Below are 24,526 nucleotides of genomic sequence, written 5' to 3'. Positions count from 1 at the left end.
GAAAAAAAAAGTTTTTTTTGGTATTATTCAGGCCTGTGTTTATTTACCACAATTTAGGCATTTATTTGGGTTCACATGCTTTGAATGACTCGTTTTTGTGACAAACGAGTCGTTTTGCCCTTATAAATTCTAAAGGAAAAATGAGTCATTTTCCGAGTATTATAAAGGGAAAACGGGTCGTTTGCTGCAAACAGCTTTGGTTTGAACATAATATTATTAAGAGATACAGAGTCGCTTGCTCAAAACAGATTGGTCTGAACATAGAACTACGCTATGTCTACATTAACCCGTTTTGCTTATGTCGTTTTGAAAAACATCTCAACCGTTCACACAAGTTGAGATGTTTTGAAAATTGCACTTTTCGCACTCCAATATATATGCACTATTGTCAAGCTTTTTTTTCTTGCTTTACTGTAAAATTTTGTTGATTTTACATTTTTTTTTTTTTTTTTGAAAAATTCCATTTTTTATTTTTGACATTATTCAGGGCTGTGTTTATTTAGCACAATTTGGGCATTTATTTGGACTCACATGCTTTAAATGACTCGTTTTTGTGGCAAACAAATCGTTTTCCCCCTGTAAATTGTAAAGTAAAAACGAGTCGTTTTCAGAGCATTATAAAGGGAAAACGAGTAGTTTGCTCAAAACAGCTTTGGTCTGAAAATAGTATTAGAAAGATGAGTTGTATTATTGGGTTGCTCAAAAAGTAATTGCGAACTTTTTAAAAGAAAGTAAATGCATTTTTAATAAAACTTAGAATGAACTTTAATCAAATATATAATTGCCATTTTGTTCGATAACCTTTTGACATCTTCCTGGCAAATTTAGTATTCCAAGCTCATAGAACTTCTGGCCTTTATATGCAAAAAACTGAACCAAGTGCGATTTTATAGCCTCATCATTGCCGAAAGTTTTACCATTTAAGGAGTTTTGCAAAGATCGAAATAAATGGTAGTCTGATGGTGCAAGGTAAGGGCTATATGGTGGATGCATCAAAAGTTCCCAGCCAAGCTCACTCAGTTTTTGGCGAGTGACCAAAGATGTGTGCGGTCTAACGTTGTCCTGGTGGAATATGACACCTTTACGATTGACCAATTCTGGTCGCTTCTCCTTGATGGCTGTATTCAATTTGTCCAATTGTTGACAGTAAACATCCGAATAAATCGTTTGTTTCCTTGGAAGCAGCTCAAAATATACCACACCCTTCCAATCCCACCAAACAGACAGCATAACCTTCTTTTGGTGGATATCAGCCTTTGAAGTGGTTTGAGTTGGTTCACCATGCTTGGACTATGATCGTTTTCGACTAACGTTATTGTAAACAATCCATTTTTCATCTCCAGTTATGATTCGTTTTAAAAACGGATCGAATTCATTGCGTTTAAGGTGCATATCACAAGCGTTGATTCGGTTTGTCAAATGAATTTCTTTCAATACATGTGGTACCCATATTAAAATTGACGTCAAACAAACAAACAACAAAATTTCGCGCACTTGTTTTCTAAAGCAAGCTAAAAGTAACAGCTGATAACCGACAGAAGAAAGAATGCAATTACAGAGTCACAAGCCGTTGAAAAAATTTGTCAACGCCGACTATATTACTACTATATTACCGACAATTACTTTTTGGGCAACCCAATATATTAGCCCTTTCCTAATCAGTGCCAAGTATGGTTAAAATTTTGGTGCGATCCCTTGAAGGAACAAAATTGTTGTATTTATCCGATTTCCTTTTTGGTTGAATTTTGGTATATAAAGTATTATTATGCCCTTCAATGCCCACATCGAGTAGCATCTAGATTGATCCATAAGTAGATTTAGCCCCCATAAAAACTGATCTGACTGACTGGGCCCATAGACGTCTCACATCAAATCCCACCCACTGAGGCCCACAAATAGGTATAGACCTCTTACAAATCGATCCCCAGATTTGGCTTCATCCAATTAGAAGTGAAGTACACTAAAAACGCCCAATGAACACACCTCATAAACCGATTCCTCGATGTGACTTCTTGAGCTGCCAGTGGTTTCAGGAAATATCCTACTTTATTTCTTTAAAACGAACTGATTTTACATTGGTTTGATTTTACTTTGCCTTTGCTCAAGACTTTATTTTATTGGGCTATAAGGATATTTGTTATATCAACGAAAAATAAAAATTACTTATTCCATTTTTCAATCAATATAAAATATCGCCGTTTTCCTTAATACTATCAATCAAATACGCGCCTAAGCTGTTGTCTGTTTCCTCTTTGCTATGTCGTTATTGTGTTCAGCTATTCTCGTACTTAAGCTTCTCTTTCTTGTTCCTATGTATACCCTCACGCATTTGTCTTCGTTGTTTCGTTTGAATTTTATTTCGTAGACTACGCTGTTTTGGTTGGAGTTTTCTATTTTGGCTTTTGTGCATAACGTGGATGTCGTTTGGTATGGATTGTTTGCTATGGTGACTTCGTCTTTATTTATAACTAGCTGAACCCGGCCCGCTCCGCTGCGGCTTCTTTTACAATATATGGAATAAAACTATTCTTTGAATATTTCTTTTCGGCAATTAAAGAAATTTTAGTGAAATACCATGCTACGAAAATGGTATATATGTCACTCGACAAACACTATAACAAAATAAATGCCTTTATTTGAATCCCGTAAGATCTTTATCGGTCTATAAATTCGCTCGCAGGGTTTAGAGTTATTTAGGTTTGGATGTACTCAATTCTTAAAAGATTTTATTAGAGCCCCCCGATATTCTCATGGTGATTTTGGGAGTGGGAAGGTCCCCAGGGTGTTGGTGGGTGGATTTAGAGGGTAGTGTGGATCCCCAGAAACCTGTTACCGAAAGTGTATATTAATTTCGTGCTCTACTACCCAATACCTTTCATTTGTGCCCCATATTGCCATGGTCGGTAAATATGTCCGACTTATGGATGTTTTTGGGAGTGGGGTGGTCCCCCAAACGCTTAGCCCTGAAAAATATCGGCATCGTGCTCTACTCTCAAATATCTTGTATTTGAACCCCATATTACCATTGGTTTAAGGGGGCCAAACACTTGGCCCTTAAATTGGATATCAAATTCGTTTTCTAATCACAAATACCTTTCATTTGAGTCCCTTATTGCAACAGCCAGTAACTATGTCCGGTATTGGGGGGTGAGGGTGTTTTGGGGGATGGGGCGGCCACTGAGCCCTGAAAATATATATTAGGTTCGTGTTCTACTCTAAATACCTTTGTGGTGTATCCACATTTATTATTCTTAATCGTTTAAATTATTTATTTTTTAACAAAGTAGGTTAAGTTTTCATTTTCTTTGTTAGTTTATATAACACTTTTGAGTTTTAAAAAATATGTTAGATTGAGTAGGCATTGGATTTTCATTTTATAAATTTGTTAATTGTTTGCGTTTTATTTCGTATATCTGGCCTTAGATATAATTACATCTTGGGCTATATATGTATATTATGCAATAAAAATAACTCAATCTTTTTATTTAAGAGCTATTTTCTACAAAATTATTTCTTTAATTCCATTCTACAACCCAAAACAAAAAAGCGGATTTTAAAGTAGAAATACATATGCTTATTATATCATTCAGCACTACTGTGGTACATGGGAGTGAAGTTAAATTCCGAATTTAACTAGTGGAGACACAAACTCCTGCCTTAACAGTCGTGTGTTACTGGCATTGGCAGAACACTGTTAAGCACTTTTGCACGCAATTAATAATTTTTTAAAAAAAAATTATTTGGTTATGAACAGTTAGTTTCAAAAAACACAAAAAGCTAAATTAAAATCTAAAAAATAATAAGGTGATCAAAGATTAAAATTTGGTTCACTCAATATCCGCAAGTTGTACTAACAAGATAAAGAAGGTTGTAAAATTGATTGGTCCACTGTGCAAAAATGGAAAATAGTAAGTCGATGAGACTTAAAAGAAAATTTTAAGTTAGGAAATCTGTTATACTTAAGGATTTTGAAAGTAGCACGGAATTCCTAACTTAAAATTTTCTTTTTAGAGCGCACAACAAGCCGATTACTGGCGTATGTCCATAGTGCATGTCCATAACGGCACGGGGCGGATTAATATCTGCACCCTCTTTCAACCTAACCTTACCTAAGTCGATGAGACCGACCTCAAACGACAGTTTAGGAAGCCTAGTTTCATATACATATATCACCATTTTCCAAATAATCTTCTTATTATCCAATTATTGGCATAAACTTGAAAAAATATCCAAAAAAAAACTAAAAAATTCGATCGACAGCTTGGGAAGCCTAGTTTCTTATAAATAAGCACAAATTTTTCAAATAATCGTTGTTAAGAACATAGAAACAAAATTTATGCCATCAATTAAAATAAACACATTAATAAATGCGTCAATATAGATCATTGAACAAATCGAGTCATTGACCATTTTCAGCAACTCAGCAGTTATGCAAATGCATTTGCATAGCACATACGTAGAGTCAATCAACTCAATTTAAATCTGCATGCGTCTGCATAACTGCATTTAGTTCTTGAGTTTGCTTTTACTTGTTTTGATATAACTTTCGTATTAATAATCACTTGTCTTTAAGCCCATTGTCAACTGTATGAGTATATAAGCTCAAACAAAATAAAGGCCATTTGGCAATCTATTAAAACTACCCATGTGTTATTGCTTGCCCACTTTTCTACTAAAGGGTGATTTTTTTGAGGTTAGGATTTTCATGCATTAGTATTTGACAGATCACGTGGGATTTCAGACATGGTGTCAAAGAGAAAGATGCTCAGTATGCTTTGACATTTCATCATGAATAGACTTACTAACGAGCAACGCTTGCAAATCATTGAATTTTATTACCAAAATCAGTGTTCGGTTCGAAATGTGTTCATTCACCGTAACGTTGCGTCCAACAGCATCTTTGAAAAAATACGGTCCAATGATTCCACCAGCGTACAAACCACACCAAACAGTGCATTTTTCGGGATGCATGGGCAGTTCTTGAACGGCTTCTGGTTGCTCTTCACTCCAAATGCGGCAATTTTGCTTATTTACGTAGCCATTCAACCAGAAATGAGCCTCATCGCTGAACAAAATTTGTCAAAATTTGAACACATTTCGAACCGAACACTGATTTTGGTAATAAAATTCAATGATTTGCAAGCGTTGCTCGTTAGTAAGTCTATTCATGATGAAATGTCAAAGCATACTGAGCATCTTTCTCTTTGACACCATGTCTGAAATCCCACGTGATCTGTCAAATACTAATGCATGAAAATCCTAACCTCAAAAAAATCACCCTTTAGTTACAAGTGCTAGGAGAAAAGATTCAGAAATTCAAGAAAGGAAATAGTGATAGTTTTGACGCATCGTTTAAACTAACAACCACTACCCCTTATTGAATTGACAATCGTCTAACTATCGAATTTTTAACAAAAACTTTAAAAATTACACAAAAACACTCAAAAAATCAGTTTTGCGTGGACTACTGTGTGAAAATGGAAAATGGTAAGGCGATGAGACCAGCCACAAACGAAACCTAAGAAAGTCTAGAACATATAATTATACGCCATTTTCCAATAGCGTATAATTTTCGAATTTTTGGCAAAAACTTTAAAAAATTAAACAAAAACTCTAAAAATCAGTTTAGCATGAACAATTGTGTGAAAATGGAAATTAGTAAGGCGATGAGACCAGCTTCAACGACAGCTTAAGAAGCCTAGCTTCTTTATATTCCCCCATTTTCCAAATAATCTTCTAACTAAAGAATTTTTCATTTTTTGTTTGTTTCTCTTTCGAGACGAGCTCAATGATCGGAGATGCAAATGGGAAAGGAAAGCCAAAGATAGCAACACACACCAACCACTATGGGACGCGTTTCGTCTTTGGTTAGAAGACTTTTCAACCATTTTAGGTGTGATGGCCTCAAGGCCCGTGCGTTTGTATGTTGTATTTGAATCGTATTAACAGCGAAAACTCATCTATGATACAATTACCACATTAACCAAGCTCGACAACCCTGCTTATTAGATGTACTTTTCATGCATGCGAAAACGCACCAATGCATGCATGCGAAAACGCACCAATGCATGCATGCGAAAACGCATCTATGATACAATTACCAAATTAACCAGGCTCGACAACCCTGCTTATTAGCTGTGTTTTTCCCAGTGCATGTATTTTTGTGTAATGACAGACATTCTTTCTGTGACAAATTACACTTCTTCCGTACTACACTTGATTTTGTTCATCTGTTGGAAGTTGTATTGATGGCTTCGAACGCTTAGACAACGGCAATGGCTATCGCTGTTGCTCTGGTGCCTAGGTTCGAATCCTGGCCGGGCTCTGCCGAATTTTTCATTTTTCAAGTTTTTTGTCTGTTAGGACGAGATCATTAAATTTTACAATTTTTGTTTGTTTCTCTTTCGAGACGATCTCAATGATTGGACATGCAAATGGAAAAGGAAAGACAGAGATAGCAACACATACCAAATGGGAAAAGTACAGCTAATAAGCAGGGTTGTCGAGCATGGCTAATGTGGTAATTGTATCATAGATGCGTTTTCGCGATTAACACGATTCAAATACAACTTACCAACGCACGACCCTTGAAGCCATCATACCTAATATGTATGAATGAAAAGTCTTCTAACCAAAGACAAAACGCGTCCCATTGTGGTTGGCGTGTGTTGCTATCTTTGACTTTGATTACCCATTTGCATCTCCTATCATTGAGCTCATCTCGAAAGAGAAACAAACAAAAATTGTAAAATTTAATGACCTCGCCCTAACAGGTAAAAAACTTGAAAAATAAAAAAAAAAAACATCTAATGAATTTTCGGCAAAAACTTAAAAAACTTACCCAAAAAACTCAAAAATTTAATTTACTAAGCTGTCGTTTGAGCCCGGTCTCATCGCCTTACTATTTTCCACTATTTTCACACAGTGATTCACGCAAAATTTATTGTTCGACTTTTTTGGGTAATTTTTTCAAGTTTTTGCCAAAATTTTGATAGACGATTATTTGGAAAATGACGGTATATGCAAAGGAAACAAGGCTTTCTAAGATGTCGTTTGAGGCCGGTTTCATCGCCTTAATAATTTCCATTTTCGCACAGTGGTTTAATTTTCCAAGTTTTTATCAAAAATTCGATAGCTAGACAATTATTTGGAAAATGTGGGCATATGTATAAGAAACTAGGCTTCCTAAGCTGTCATTTGAGGCCGGTCTCATCTCCTTACTATTTCTCTTTATACACAGTGGTTCACGCAAAACTGATTTATTGAGTTTTTTGTTAATATTTTCAAGTTTTTGGCAAAAATTCTATAGACAATTATTTGGAAAATGTGGCATATGTATAAGAAACTAGGCTTCCTAAGATGTCGTTTGAGGCCGGACTCATCCCCTCACTATTTTCAATTTTCACATAGTGATTCACGCAAAATTGATTTTCGACTCTTTTGGGTAGTTTTTTCGAGTTTTTGCCAAAATTTCGATAATAAGACGATTTTTTGGAAAACGAGGATATACGTATAGGAAACTAGGCTTTCTAAGATGTCATTTGTTGATTTTTGAATTTTTGGATAATTTTTTCGAGTTTTTGCCAAAAATTCGATATTATTCGAAAAATGGGGGTATATGTATAAGAAACTAGGCTTCCTAAGCTGTCGTTTGAGGTCGGTCTCATCGACTTACTATTTTCTGTTTTTGCACAGTGGACCATTCAGTTTTACAATCTTCTTTATCTTGTTAGTACAATTTGTGGATATTGAGTGAAGAAAATTTTAATGTTGTAAAATGCGAATTTTGTCCATGAAAATTCCACTAAGGAACAGGGGCAAACTTCTCACACATCAATGAGTGCAGTCCGATTCAAGTTTGAGCTCAATGATAAGGGGCCTCCTTTTTATAGCCGAGTCCGAACGGCGTGCCGCAGCGCGACACCTCTTTGGAGAGAAGTTTTACATGGCATACATAATACCTCACAAATGTTGCCAGCATTAAGAGGGGAAAACCACCGCTGACAATTTTTTGTGATGGTCTCGCCAGGATTTGAACCCAGCCGTTCAGCGTCATAGGCGGACATGCTAACCTCTGCGCGACGGTGGCCTCCGTTGGATAACCTCATCATTTTCTAGATCTTATTTTTGCTTTTTTGTGTTGTTTGAAGCTAACTTTTTATGAACAAATAATAGGTGTTATTTAGGGCAATTGATTTTAAAAGATTTAAAAAGTTGGTGTATTTCCGTTTTTAAGCATGAATGTTTGCTTAGCAAATCGAGTTAAGTCTGTCTGTTCCCTTTTTTTAGCTTTTGCTGTTGCTTTTACTTGTTCGTGTTCTTGTTTCGTAGTCGTAGTTAAGCAAATATCAAGCATAGAAAAATAGTCAGCCAAATCAAACACTGGATTGAACAACAGCTATAACCCCCCTTAACAGAAAAAACTGCTGTCACACCTCTAACTAACCATAAATTACAGGTACTGCAGCTGTAATAGAACACAGCTTAATTGACCAATAATTCAACCGACAACAATTGTCATTACGATAAACTTCACATTACCTTTATATGTTTTAGGTGAAGCAGCCATCCCAAAAGATGTGTGTCCATTTTCGTCTATGATGGTATTGTCAGAATACCCAATGGATGTATCATAGTCGTCATAGACATTCACCCTTCTATAATCACACAGTTCCTCATCTTTGGGATGCAAAGGAACACTTCCTCGTTTTGGTTTGCTTGTGCCCATGTAGTTTGCTTCAACAAAATACTTCGAAGTGTTATAATTTTGGATGTCATTTGACTTGGTGTCCATAAAATCGGCGCCATGCTCGTTGGCAGTATCGTAGAGCCAGGTGTCATAATTTGAAACATCGTTATTGTTAGCAGCTTTCTCCTTAAGTATGTGATTTTTGCGATGGTTATTTTCGTCTAAGTGGTCATAAAAATTACTTTTGTCAAGCACCAGATCCTCATTTGATTGCAGAATATTCTTAGATGAGGGCATTTTACCAATGGTTGGTAAATTTCTACGCTTGTATGACTTTTTCCTCGTATTAAGATGCCGGTTATAAATCCATGTATAGTAGTATTGATAATGATATTCACTCTGAGTATCACAGCAATCGAAATCTAAACTGTAAAATACAAATACAAATTTAGAAAAGTCGAAAATGAAATCCATGCGGCATTAAACAAATGGCACCTTTCCAGGATACAACTCTAGCTCAAAACACCTTCATAAAAAATTATAAACGAGTTCTATGTACACATTTGCCTAGCTAGTAGGTTCACTAACATGAATTGGTATTGATAAGACTTCTTTATTTATTTATTATTTCGACCTCTGCCAAAGAATAGAATTCATTTACGGCACATAGATTTTTACATTTGCAAACAACGTAACATATTTTGAAGAAAATAAAAATGTAAATATAACATACGAATACGACGTACAAACAACAACAGTATTAATATAAAACTGTCCTGCAATGATTTTTGCAATATTTTGGAAAATCGATCTTCGGCTCTTTTTGGCAATATTTTCCCACTTTTTTAATTTGTTGTCAAACTGTAAAAAGAAACTTAAAGCAATTTAAACGGGGATTTGGTTGATAATCTTCGTAAACGGGTACACGCGATTCTAAGAACATTTTATCTTAATTTTTTTGATGAGGTGTCAATACCTTTTCAGCTATTTGAAGAGGGGTTACGAGCGTTAATGAGAGGACTACAACCTCCGGATAATTTTCAGATGCCCTCGTTTTGAACCAAGTCATTTACTGTCATAGTAGAGGGCAATATATTGGTTGGCCAAAAAGTAATTGCGGATTTTTTAAAAGAAAGTAAATGCATTTTTAATAAAACTTAGAATGAACTTTAATCAAATATACTTTTTTTACACTTTTTTTCCAAAGCAAGCTAAAAGTAACAGCTGATAACTGACAGAAGAAAGAATGCAATTACAGAGTCACAAGCTGTGAAAAAATTTGTCAACGCCGACTATATGAAAAATCCGCAATTACTTTTTGGGCAACCCAATAAAAACTATGAGTAATTTTGTGAAACGTGATTTTAAACTTTTTCGAAAAAAAAAACGAAAAAACTGCTTTTAATCCTTACATTTCAAGTGTATAGTGTATTCGGCATTTTACTGACAAGACTACTTTCAAAATTATTGTAGAACATTCAACACTCAACCGGGCCGTAAGGTAAGGCCGAGCTCAGGCTACTACCAGATGGCGGATAGCTGAACAATCTATAGGACAGCTGTAAAACATAAGCTTAAGCAAAAAGGTATTTATAACCGACGGCGTCTTCGCGACATGGCAATCGCATGCCGCCAGTTACCTAAGTATCCATCCACAGGGGTGCTCTACAGATAGATGCAGTCTGGGGAGTGATATCCCCGTGGATTCTCCAATCAAGGGATCTTGAAGCTAGCGCGTACACTGGAATGTGATTTTGATAACGGATTTGGATTGATGCTACCGGCTGACAGCTGCCGTATTCTGCTACCTGAGTAGGAGGGAGTGACATCCTTCAGCAAATGGCTTTCAGGCTAATCGTACCGCTGCCTCCGTCCAGCTAAACACGCGGCAGGGCTTAGAGAACACTTTGTGCCTTGTAACCATTAAGTTGGTAATGTAGGTTCTGTTGATAATGCCAGACCTGGCTCTGACCGCAAGTAGTCATAAGGTCTTGCGTGAACCCTCGTGAAGAACTCACTGCTTTCGAAGGCACACTCGGGGTCAACATGAGGGGGGACTAAATTTCCGGACACAGATAACGGCTCTATGTTGGGACCCAATCAAACTGGAGACACCAACCCACACAGCAGCAGATCTTTGAAAGGAGATCGAAAGTACACCGATCACCAGTGAATTCTCCACGAGGCTCCGAGCCCAGGGTCAAGAAAGAAAAGGAAAAAAGAAGTAGACTGTACCCCAGCAGAGAATAACGCAAAACATACGAGAACAGTACCAGTTCTGCCAAAAATTCATCTTGAAGATGCAAATTTCAGAGAAATAAACGCTTGAAAAGTGCAAGAAATACTTTCGCCAAATGCGACTGAAAGGAAGAAAAATATCAGCAGGGAAGTAAAAAATGGTGTGTCAGATTTGGAGGAACTCTTGGGCAATATATAAAGCTACAGCAAAAACTGGAAATCCGCGGAGAACCAGAAGCAGCTAAGCAGGCCAAACCAGCAGAGACTCCCACGACATCAAATTACATGTAGACACCCCTTCTACGGTGCATAATAAGAGGAGCGCCCCGAGTCCAGTCGATGAAGAAGGTCAAAGCTGTAGAAATGGGACCACCAGCGACAACGGCAGAAAATAGGTTAGGTTAGGTTTAAGTGGTAGTCTGGCATCAGACTCACTTAGACGTTTTCGTCCATTGTGATACCACAGGAACAGAACAAGGACCGTTGAAGCATCCAGATCGTTTTAAAATGCACATCTTTCGAAAGTTCACATCCGCTAAATCAGACAGGTTCTATCCATCCATTTACCATTGGTTGCCCTTCGGGCTTGATCCTGAAAACTTAGCTTACATGTCGCTAGAGGAATACCCACAGATTCCAGTTTCCCTGGAATGTGTAAAGTAGTTCCTAGTCCTTCCCAGCAAGCTCGTCCGCTTTACAATTCCCTAGAATATATCTCTATGGCCCGGCACCCAGAAGAGGTGAATTTTGAGCTGTTCCGCCATCTCATTGAGAGATCTGCGACAGGCGAGAGCGTTTTTTTGGTTCAGAAATACATTCTCTGGGAATTTAATGGCTGTCTGAGAAGAAGGGTGTAATCCACACTGACTGGAACATCGAACATCGTATCAAAGCTCTCTAGCAGGTGTATAGGGCAAGATTTGCCTTTATTGCCCTTTCCAAAATGTTGAATTTGAAGTTAAATTTCCAGACCAGCAAAACACCCATGTAATTTTCGCTTTCAGTAAATGGAACATTCTCTCCTCCCAAGAAGACATGTGCCAATGTAGGCAACTTGTATATCCTGCTAAAAAGAACTACGTCTGCCTTGCACGGATTTATAACTAGACCACTTTCGGTAGCCCACTTTGCTTTTGCACGTAGAGCTTCCAGATGTATATCTCTTAGAGTGCTGGGAAACTTTCCCCTAACCGCAATTGCCACGTCATCAGCATACGCGGCCACTTTTACACCTTTTGCTTCCAGAGACAATAATATATTGTTAATGGCTATATTCCAAAGTAGAGGAGACAGTACACCTCCTTGAGGAGTTTCTTTGCTAAAACACTGCTTCCAGTGTTTTAGAGCAGGCCATCTACAGTAGAAATGCAAGGAACCCGAATGGATGCATTAAATTCGGCAAGAGTTGACACAAGATTAAGGACTGCACTAACCCTCGAAATGCTGTATATGCTTGTGAAAAGACCTATTACCTTCCTGGCTATGGAAGATGTAAAGGAGACACACAACAGGGATGCGAAGAATACTACAGGCCAAAATGCACAGATTTAAGGTCGCACATGATCTACTGTCGCAAATAGTCGCAAAACAACGTGCTGACATCGTGGTTATAAGCGAACAATATTGACAAACCAAAGGTCCTGGCGTGAGGATCTCACAAAGACACCTGCTATCTAGATTCCAGATAGCAATGCCAGTAAGCAGCGGAAATGGAAACGAATACCCCTGAGTGCAGACATATCATTTCACGTTGTTTAGCTGCTATCTCACCGCTAGTGACAGTATCTACGTCTTTGAAGCAAAACTTGATGAGATCGCAGACACAATGCGATGATTAAACGGTCATTACATAGTAACTGGCGAATTCAACTCTCGAGTCTAGACTAATTCTAGACATTGCCGCATGAACAGGTTTACTCGTTATAAACACTGGAACAATCCGGGTGCGATGGCACTATACCGGGCATCACCCTCGCGTCCGAGGAAATTATCGGGAATATTACAAAGTGGAGTGTAGTAGAAAATTACACAGCAAGCAACCACCAGTATATTATTTTCTCCTTTAATACTGGAAACGGCAGAGCACACACTAAACCTACCGTCTACAGTGAGAACACTGCTGGAATGGCGCTATAGCAACTGCGTTAAACTAAGACGTGGATAGGAGCACAAAAAGTGGAAGGAATTAAGAGAATATATAAACAACAGCGGTGATGGACTGAAGAACAATGGAAAATATAGTCCACACACTCTTTCTCCGACACGACCGTAGAGAAGATGAAATTAATGAAGAGCCAACTAATAGTATACGGCTATTTACGATAGAGGAGCTAAGGAATGTAACCCGCAGAGCAAAAAAGCCTCTGGTCCCGACTGAATACTGGCCGAAGTCACCAGGCAGATAGCTGAAAACAGTCCGAAATTTCTTCGGAAAATCTTTAACCGGTGTCTATTGGAAGGTGTTTTTCCGGGTATGAAAGAGACAAAAGCTATTTCTCATAAGCAAGGGCAACGTTTATTCAACATCCTTATCATCATGCAGGACACTATGTATGCTGGATACAGCCGGAAAGCTTTTGGAACAACTTATAAAGTCACGGTTCTAGGACGCCAATAAGACAAGATTGTCCACGATCAGAGCTCTCAGAGATGTGGTGGAGACAGTAAAGGCGGCTAGGCAAAAGAAGCACTAGTCCAGGCCGCATTTAATAGCCTCAGCCGATCTGACGTCCTCCAAGCGCTCACAGAGGACATTAATATCCCGGCGTATCTGATAAGAAAAAGGGTCATATCATCCTACCGGACAGTGGCGGATCCCGCAGCCCTTGTAATAGCCGGAATGGAGCTCGCCAGGCTCTACACAGCGAGGTGCAACACCCAGAGAGGACAGGATAAGATTTAAACAGATCATATACGAGAGGGGACTTTCGAGAGATGGTAGCAAAGGTGGACGAAACAGCGTGGTTGGAAACAGCGATTGGCGACATTTCGCGTGGGACAATAGAGTCACTGGATGCTGGAAGACAAGAACAACTGGGAGGCGGTGATGAGATACGCTGAACATGTACTGCGGCGTAAAGTATGAATGTGGATTGTCTGGACGCAGACATAATAGAAATGATATGGATAATCACCAGATATGGGGTTCACCTCATAGTAATGTGAAAGCGGTTCCGAGGTGGATGGGATTTTAGCAGGAATCGTTGCTCGTTGGCATAAGGCGAGAGACGTACTCGACACATGCGTAAAGCATTATCCCATCCTGACCACCAAAAAAAAGGGCTTACTAAAATGGTATTTTTCGTCCCTTTTAAAAAAAAAGTGTTAAAAGCAAATTTAAAATGAATTTGTGGCCGATCAAAATATTTTACAAAAAGCTCGCTATGAACTTCTACTATAGGGCTCTGAATATACCAAAATCCGAATCTTAAATAGACTATACGGTATATGTTAAAAATAAATAATAATATTGTAAATAAATTTACGTACACATTGTTTATTCAAGAAAAAAAACCAGCTTAAAATGCTCATGTGTAAAATTTCTTAATGACTCTTTCTGCTTTGCTGAATCACATATACATCTAGCCAATGTGTATAACCAAAGTTCAGATATTACTCTTATATGCACCCTAATGTCTATGAAAAAGAAAAAAGCCAGAAAAATAAATCAAAAAAGTTTACTCTTTTATTGGATTTTTGACCTTTGAATTCTTATGTTTCTGTTTAACATGTTGTCTTATTGGCCTATAAGGTCATTTGTTATATCAATGGAAAATAAAAGTTACTCTCTTCCCGCTAAATGCTTTGTACTTTACACGTTGGGTGCAATGACACCCATCCAAAATAGCCAAGTTTCAACAAAACAAACAAAATAAGTCATTTTAATTTTAAATAAATGTTTCTCGAAGTACATAAATATGATTTTATTAAATATCTTAGCAATTTTTGTATTCCAGCACGTTTAATCATTGAATTAAAAATGTTGAGTTCTTCCTCTCTTAGTTTTGTCATTCAGATTGAATGATGACACCAAGTAATTAAGCGGCGATAAGATTAGCCGCATAGGCAATCGGGGATAGCCCTCCATACAAACTAAGCGAGAAAATCCTCTTATTGGATAAATAAAGCACGGCAAATGTAATTTTTTTTCTAATTTTCTACAATTTGCTACATTTTGAACGAAATTATATAAAAGCAGACAGAATAATTACTACTATAATATTTACGATTTACCCAAAAAATTAACGCCTAAAATTTGAATTTTTTCTAAATATATATCGAATGCCTCATTTGCTGTCTAGAAATTCAAACATTTTTTAGGATTCATTTAAAAGTTTACAATTTTTAATTCATTTCTCTGGGTGTAGGGGCTCAATAAATATCCGAGCCACAAGTATGAGGTTATAATGTCCGATTCGGACCATACTAAGCTCGGTAGATGAAAGTTGAAAGTTTCAACGATATAGAAAACGATTGAGCCCTCTAAGTGCTGATGAATTCAAATCGGGAAATCGATTTATATGGGAGACTTGCCTAAACATGGGCCGATTTGTCTAATTTACAATACAAACTGGCCTTCATTAATAAAAATCATTTGTGCATTTTTGTACTTGATAGGGGATTGGGAAAAGTAACCTCGAATAAGGAAATCTAAGTTAGGAATTCCGTGCTACTTACACAATCCTTAACTGTTTTCCATACCGCGCCCCTTAGTTAGTGTCCCCACCTAAGTGCAGGTACCTGTTAGCCGCGAAAGCCGGCAATGACATAGGAAACGCTTCAACGTCTCATCATCTTCCCGGGTGGCCTTCCTGACCTCCTTCCTTTCAGTAATATCCTCGTCTTCTCCCGAACTGGATCTCTCCATAGGTTTTTCGCCGTCCTACCGACCGTTTCGCTTTTCCACAGGGCTACATACGCATTCGTTGCCCACGTCCTTAAATCGGACGGCGTTGACCAGAGAGGCTTCGGGTGAACCAAGTTTATCGACGGCAGTTCATTCCCCCTTACTCCGTTATGACCCGGCAACCAAACGAGACGGATTGTGCCATCCTCAGAGAGGCGTTAATCTCCTTCTTGCACTCCAAGCCTTACCGTACTGGTTGTTATTGCCCTTATGGCCATTTAACTGTCCGTAAATATGTTCACACTCGACGAAATCGTGTTAGTACCACACTACCTCACGCATACCGTGATCGCCCGAAACTCAATCTGCAGGTCCGTATTATGGTCAGGCAGTCTAAAACAGATCTCAGGTCCTTGGGTTCTCAATGTAGAACCCCATGCCCATCCTGTCCCTAACTTTTGATCCATCTGTGTAACATGATCTTCCCGATGGCAATACTAGGTTTCCGTCGGTCCAAGCCTGTGCCTCGCACTCGAACTAAAGCGTCGTCACAGGTATCCGATCGGATACCTCTTCCCTTCCTACCAGGTTTCCTATCGTCGCCTTGATTATACCGCGATGGTATGAGCTGCTCCCATCCTCAATCCATTCCCCCATCGCCTCAAGTCTCATAGTCTCACTTTTAATCTGTATGTCAATGGGTCGGATATCTAGAATAGTCTCCTGTGCCTTAGTGGGCGAGGTCCTCGTCGCTCCGCCTATGCCAAGACAACATGTTCTCTGAACCTGTTGTATGGTCCTTAAGTTACACTTTTTCTTCATAGCAGTCCTCCAAACTACTGAGGCGGAAGTAAGTATTGGTCTGATCACGCTCTTGTAGAGTCAGTGGACTATCTTCGAATTCAGGCCCCATTTCGAGCCTACGGCCCGTCTACACAGTGCCCAACATCTGTGAACCTTCTCATTACGTTCCCGAATGTAACACTTGCAATTCAGTTTCCTGTCCAAGATCACATCTAAATATTTGACCTTGTCAGATATCAAAATCGTCTTTCTCCCTTATATTTATGTCATGGGACACACAATTTATCCACCTGTATAAATTGTGTGGTTTATCCAGTCTCTAAGAACCCGGTCCACCCGGTACTGGTTCAAAAATTGGATCAATGTGTCGGTCCGCGTTAAACGGAACGGACGGATTGTTAAACGCCCCCTCCATGTCAATGCAAACTGCCAAAGTGTACGTCTTGGCATCGAAGGAATCTTCCATTTTATGCACAACCTCGTGTAGGACAGTCTCCATCGGCCTTCCCTTGACATAGGCATGCTGTTTGTATCTGAACAGTTCGTTGGATGTCCTACTCTTTATCGTGGTGTCCACATAGTTGTGAGTAGAAAGGACGTAAGGCCTATAGGTCCACAGGCCTTTGGTGCTGCATAACTTGCCTTGCCTCCTGCCAGACTTTCGGCACCAGGTACGCTGTGAAAATATTTGCTAGGTGGAAATACTCTATCAGATCCGGGTGACTTAAATGGTTTGGCCATAAATTATGTTAAGCCTTCGATTAACCTCATTATTCCAAGCATTCGGTGTCTCCGTGAGACCCGTCGTATCTTGTGGAAAATGTGTTTTCATAAAAAGCCTCAACATGTCCTCCTTTGTCTCTGCTCTCACTCCCATGTCGTCTACTAAGTTTCAGTTTGGACATCGGTTTTTGAGAGAACCTTTTTATCTTAGCGGCGTCATTAACAGAAAAGCTTCCAGGAGGCACGTTTTGCCGCTCTGGTAATCTTATTGTATTCCTTGAGTTGTGTGTAATACACATCCCAATAAACTTCCGCTTTTCCACGACGTGCTCTGTTAAATGTCTGCGAACCTCTTTCCCCATATTCCGAATCTCCCCGGTCATCCAGTGTTTTTTTGCTGATTTGCTTTTCCGAAGAGGACAACTAAATTCGAAAGACCCCAAAAGTGCAGTCGTAATGAATGTTGACATTGTCGTCAATGTCTTCTATGCTTGGACAATCTAATTTATCTTGCCCAAGTCTTCTTCTGAGTAGTCTTTCCAGTTGGAAGCTTTTGGATTCGGCGCTGGCGGTGCGATTCTAAACCTAATGTAGCGACGGTCAGAGAAAGAGTATTCCATGGAGACCACCCAATCCTGAACTCCATCGATTAGATTTTCCAAACATATCGTCAAATCTAAAACTTCTGCCAAGGCTTGGCCCCGCTTATTAGTGTTAGTGAGAGTTCGCATCGCACGCTATTAGTACTTCATTTCCGGTTTGTTTTGCTTTCCACACCAGCCGTTGCAGCTCTGACGTGGGTGACGTTGTCGGAGAGTCAAAAGCCAGATGAAGTAATGTTAAGTATGCTCCACTGTCTCCCTGTCTCAACACTGTTGCATCCGACGTTGACAACTCTGGGTAGATTATATAATTTAAATTTTTGTGACAAATAACGCAGGTTCTTAGCCGAGTACCAGTGTTAGCATAGAATAATTGGTAGTTGATATGGTTCAGTACAGAAACTTTGTTTCGGGTCGTCCATGGCTCCTGAGTTGAGGCAATATGAACTTGCACTTGCTGATTTTCTCCTTCAGAGCGTGTGTAGATGTCTCGTTCCGGTGGAGGTTTATTTGGATGACCTCAACCATTGGTTCTCAATTAAATGGGCTTGTTGGGAGTAGGGAATGGCCTCATCGTTCGCTCCCTGTTCTTTAGGTTGCATTGACTTTACTAACACTGCACTGCCTGATGTTCCAATATTAGGTTCTTTTCCTATTCTAGTCTTCCGAATCTTGATAAAGTCGGTAATGGTGCCATCGTCGGGTCCCTGTTCGTTAGGCTGTGTTGAGTCTCTCGCCCCTGCACTGTCTAATGTTTTAATATTAGGATTTTTGCTTATGCTAATCTTATTAATTTTTATTGGAACAGTCGGTGATGGTCTCGTCGCCAGCCCCCTGTTTGTTAGGCGGTGAGTCACCTACCACTGCACGGCCTGATGTCTCAATATGAGGATTTTTGCCTATCCTAGTCTTTCCAATCCTGAAAAAGACAGCCTTGGTCCCGTAGTGCACCATGCCTTAAGTCCTAGCCAAACTTATCACGGATGTATGTTTTAATGCGAACAAACCCTCTCAGATATTTTACTATCACATGTAACACCTACAGACTTCTTATCTTTGGCAACCCCTAGTGAAATTAGATTTGAAACATTTCTTTCATTGACATCTTCCTCTTATAGTGAGGATTTTGTGGGCACTAAGGAATGAATTCAGAAAAATACCAAAATGTATGGTCATTGTTTTTTTATGAATACAGTGACTCAAAAAATTATTCGTACACCCACAGCTTTCAAATTCAATCATGTTCGAAAATGGCAATAAATAACATAAAGAAACAATTTAAAGTTTTTCTGGTAAGAGTAAAGTGTACCTTATATTATAAAGAAAAAAACCACTCATTTCTCTATTTTAATGAATATTATGCAAAAAAATTATTCGTACATCGAGATATTATAAATATGTGTGAAGACAAATAGTCAATAAAAGAAATATTTAATTGGGCCCCCTTTAGCTTTGACAACGGACTCTAAACGGTGCATACTTTTCACCAGGGTGGATGTGTCATTTGCAGAAATCTTGTCCCACTCAGTCCTTAAGGTGGTTTAAGGGATTCCTTTAATGAAATGTTATCTTTCCGAATTCTTCTTTCTCATAGCTCTCATAGCATACAATGGGGTTAAGGTCCGGGGGTTAAGGAGCCTTACTGCTTACAGCTATATAACAACCATTCACGCACAATATATGACGTGTGCTTGGGGTCGTTGTCTTGTTGACACAAAATTTTTGACGAGTCTAGTCCAAGTTTTCTCACACTAACATGCAAATTATTTTTGAGAATGTTCAAATACACTTGTTTGTTTATTTTTTCATTCACAAATATCATAAAGCCTACTCCAGATGCAGCCATACATCCCCAAACCATTACATTTCCCCCACCATGCTTTACAGTTGGAATAAGCTTCGTTTCTTGCATAGCCGTATTATCTTTTCTCCAAACGTCCATTAGGTCCAAATAAATTGAATTTTGATACGTCGCTTAATATTATACCTTCCCAAAAAGAATCGAACTCATTAATGTAGCGTTTAGCGAACTCCAACCGTTTCTGTTTGTTGATTTTGGAAATGAAAGGCTTTCGGTGTGCACCTCTACTTTTGAAACCAGCTCTGTGCAAGTAGTTCCTTATAGTTTGGCGACTTACATTTTTATTGTTTGACTCCTTAATCTGTTCCGATATTTTTCTAGCAGTTGTTCTCGGATTTGGTACCACATTTTTTATTACATTACGCTCCTCACGATGTGATAACGATTTGGGTCTTTCAGCATTCTTGTGATTGGAGAACAATTGACCACTGTCACCACATTTTTTTATCAAGCTTTGAACTGTGGAGTATGCTCTGCCAACGATCTTTCCAATTTTTATCAAGCTTTGAACTGTGGAGTATGCTCTGCCAACGATCTTTCCAATTTCACGCAAAGATTTATTTTCTGTGTATTGTTTTAGGATTCATTTTCCAATATCCAAAGCTTAATCAGCACTTCGTCCCATTTTGTCTATTTACAATAAACAGTATCGATTAGAAAAGCAAGCTAACGTACAATCGTAACTGTCTTAGCAAATTAATTGAAAACAAAGACTGCAAGAACCGTTATATTTGCAAGAACAATCTCACAAACACAATGGGTACGAACAATTTTTTTGCTCCTTTTTTTCTTCATTTTTTAGTTTTCCGCGTCCAAGGTTTTGTAGGGACGTATTACAAAATTTTTTTCGTCTTTTTGAGAGAAAATTGAGTGTATTATCAGATCCCAAAGAGCAAAGTTGTAAAAATAGTAAAATTGTGTCCTTTGTTAGAATACGAATACATTTTTGGGTCACTGTATATCGTTGTCGGTACTTGTGTGAATTATATTTTGTTCACAGAGTTCATTTTTCTGGTGACTCATAGTTAAATTTGATGTGGAATATTTCTTCCTTGATACTATGCTCCTAAAGTATTGTGGGAGATTTTGACTAAATTCAAAAACATGCTAATATAACAGTTAATAGTTAACAGCAAATAAAATTACGCATGAAATGCCCTTAAATTTTTCTACATCAACATGTGTAGTCTATTTTGAAAATTCTAGTGAAATTTGATGGAGAATATTTCTTCTTTTGAGGTCGTTTGTCTAAAATGAAGTTTCATGTCACTTCCATGTACAAACTCGAAAAAAGTGCGACAGAGATTCAAGCAAAAAATTATGAAAATAATCGTGTTTTTTGCAAAAGTTGACATCGAGACTTTCACGATATGCATCACACATACGCACTCTTGATGTCCAGTAATTTATATTCAAATTTGACAAGGAACATTTTTGTCGTTGAACGGAAGTTGTATTGGCGAATCTGGCACCATCTTAAAAAAAGTAACACTTTCATCCTGAAATGTACTTTACATTTTTATTGATTTCTGTCTTTTAGGTTAATATTTGGATTTTGATGAATTCATAGCGAACATTTTTGTAGAATATTTTAAACAGCCATAAATTAGAGTTAAATGAGTTTTTACACAATACACCTAAAATGAAAGTATTAAAAGTTATCGTAAGCGGAGTATTTAGAAAAATATTCAGAAGGGGGAACCTCTCCCCTCTTGTTTTGATTACTTTTCGATATAAACTTTCAAAACACCGTGTTTTCTCTTTTTGGTTTTCTTTCATAATCTGTGCATTTCTTCCTGTCATTTTTTGTTGTGTTCCACAGTGTAATAAGAATCCAGACTTCTGGATAACCTTATATCCTACTAATATCGACCAAAATTTGCTTTTCTCGTCCGTCTTTGGGATATAGAATATCAGCACTTTTCTGAATTTAAGGATGGCTTCGACAGTCGCAGATCTCTCAACAAGATAGTTAAACGGTTTAAGATCTACCTATTCTGTGTGTCCAGAGCAGACGAGCTTGCAAGCCTAGAACTACTTAGGGACATTGCAGGTAACTGGACTCTGTGGGTGGGAGACAACCCTTTTATCTTATGTTGCCAATCTAGGTTTGTAGGGGTTTACCGCTTTGCTGTCATTAACATGAATAAAAGTATCAATCACCGTTCGTCCGACATAAAAGGTTACTGTCTTATTGGAAATCCTAGGGTTTAATGTCTTTGGTTGATTTAGGGGATACGAAAATTCGTATGATCTGGCTGGTTTAACGATAGGACTAGAAGACATTTTCCTTCTGACGAAGTTTTTTAGAAAATGTCCTTGCTTCGACCATGTCATCGTATCATAATTTTATCTCTCCTTTATTTTAAGAGTTTTCCGAATAACTTACATTAACTATATATATGGCGGAAATTGGTCAAAATACTCATCAAGCAAGTACGGATATACAACTTATCCAGTTTTTGTCGTAATTAGTTGGAAACAATAAAAGCGTGGTAAGTTCGGCCGGGCCGAACAAAATAAATGAAGTTGTAGGACATAATTTTATTCTGCATAACAAACTTCTGTCTAAACAGCAAAAATTAAAGCTTCTAGGAACTGAACAAGGATGATCTAGAGACCGGTTTACATGGGAGCTACATCAGGTTAGACTGATTTTGGCAAAAACACACATGCAAAATTTCAGCCAAATTGGAAAAAATTGCGGAACTTGCGGAAATTGGAAAAAATTGCGGGCTAAAGAAGTCAAATTGGGCGAACGGTTTTTATAAGAGGTATATCAGGTTATATACTCATTTGGACCGTACTAGTTGTTGCAAGTCATAGTCAGAATACCAAGAACATCCAGAGGCTCAAAAAGTCAAATCGGGACATCGATTTATATGGGAGCTATATCAGGTTATAGACCCATTTGGACCGTACTTCCGGGGGCTCAATATCTGTGCAAAATTTCAAGCGGCTAGCTTTACGCGTTCGACCTCTATCGTGATTTCGACAGACGGACAGGGCTAGATCGATTCAGAATGACGAAACGATCAAGAATAAAGTTCCTACCGCTGAACCATCCAGATCGCTTTAAAAAGCCCAATAACTTGTGAATGTTCACATCCGCTAAATCAGACAGGTTCTCAAAGAAATGACAACCTAAAGTGGAACTCCTTCCTGTTCCTCCTGTTCTATCCAATGACAGCAAAGCAGTAGACCTCCTCTAGTCTAGATGAGGCCACATAGTTTTGGAATGCTCACAGCCCCCTCTTTGTGACCATCTATCATTCGTTGCCCTTCGGGCCTGGTCCTGAAAACTTAGCTTACAAGTCGCTAGAGGCATGCCCGCAGATTCCAGTATCCCTGGAGTGTGTAAGGTAGTTCCTAGTCTCGCAAGCCCTGGAATATATCTGTGGCCCGGCACCCAGAACAGGTGCATTTGAACTGCTCAGCCATCTCGTTGAGAGATTTGCGACAGTCGAGGGCGGTTTTTGTGTTCAGAAATACCTTCTCCAGGGATTTAATGGCTGCATGGCTGTCTGAGAAGATATTTATGCCAATCGTCGTAATGACATTATTAACAAGGTGGCTATTAATTACAAGGTGGCCATTGGTTATTTAAAGGCGCAAATAACTCGCCTTGTCATATCGAGCATCATAGGCAAGAGCCGGTGCCGCCCGGCCTCTCACTGAGACTCTCCGCTCAATACCGCTGATTGTTCGCGACTGCCGTTGCAGCTACTCCGTATGGACCTTTCCAAAATTCGCAGCCAGTGGACGCGCCCGGTAGCTCGCAGCTAAGCTTCTCATGACAGCAATGAACACCGCACAAATTGAAGCTCAATGTTCCAAACTGTGTGGTACTCACAGCTATCCCGTGCCGGGCTTAATGGATATTCATGTATAACGGAGAAGGAAAACCGCTAAGATATAAAGCGCGCTTAGTTGTAAAAGGGTTCCTAACAATAAAATAATTAGACTATAACGAAGTGTGCACGCCTGTTGCTGAACATTCAACTCTTCATGTGGTACTAGAAGTTGTAAAAACATACTTTTTCCAAGGTACGTTAAAAGAATTTTTTTGCAAATTCCAGAGAGTGTCTCAGAAAGAAAAACATGACCTGTCTTTTATTGAAGTCTGTGTTTGGTTTAAAACACTGTTAATAAATATCTAATACCACTGGGATACGTCAGATCAAATCATGACTACTGTTTATACACAGAATTTGTGTGTATATCATACTTTAAATGGATGACCTTCTTGTTGCTACTAGTAATATTGTAGAGTTAGAAACCTAATCAAAAAAAACATGTTTCAATTGTCACATATTGGAGTTCTTGGTTTGATTCCATATAACCTCCAAACACTTTACATTTTTGTTTCAACGATTTCATGGGAGAGGATTGGGAGGGGAGGGATTGAAAAGAATCCCGAACCCTTGTTCTGTTCGGATTGCCAGAACCGCCTCCATCACGGGTCGGTGTGGTGTAACCGGTGCATGGAGTGGGTACATTTCCGATCTTACTCTGTTAAACAGGTGACGTGTCCGTGGTCACAATCGGATTATATATATTGGGTTGCCCAAAAAGTAATTGCGGATTTTTTAAAAGAAAGTAAATGCATTTTTAATAAAACTTAGAATGAACTTTAATCAAATATACTTTTTTACACTTTTTTTCTAAAGCAAGCTAAAAGTAACAGCTGATAACTGACAGAAGAAATAATGCAATTACAGAGTCACAAGCTGTGAAAAAATTTATCAACGCCGACTATATGA

At 38.6% G+C, this 24,526-nt stretch overlaps 1 protein-coding gene across 5 annotated transcripts in view; it reads right to left on the bottom strand.

Annotated features, from left to right (window-relative positions):
• The window catches only part of LOC106091953 (tubulin monoglutamylase TTLL4), a 179,011-nt gene that overhangs the window by 131,168 nt on the left and 23,317 nt on the right, over positions 1-24,526 (bottom strand). For all 5 annotated transcript variants that reach the window (XM_059364274.1, XM_059364270.1, XM_059364272.1 and 2 more), the window contains exon 2: positions 8,542-9,116. In XM_059364274.1, coding sequence (XP_059220257.1) covers positions 8,542-8,986 — 445 coding nt within the window. In that variant the 5' untranslated portion in view covers positions 8,987-9,116. The remainder of the gene's footprint in view (positions 1-8,541; positions 9,117-24,526) is intronic.

This window comes from Stomoxys calcitrans, chromosome 3 (genome assembly GCF_963082655.1).
Source record: "Stomoxys calcitrans chromosome 3, idStoCalc2.1, whole genome shotgun sequence".
NCBI lineage: Eukaryota > Metazoa > Arthropoda > Insecta > Diptera > Muscidae > Stomoxys > Stomoxys calcitrans.
The sequence above is the reverse complement of the archived record's forward strand: the minus strand, read 5'-3'. Positions and strand labels throughout refer to the sequence as shown.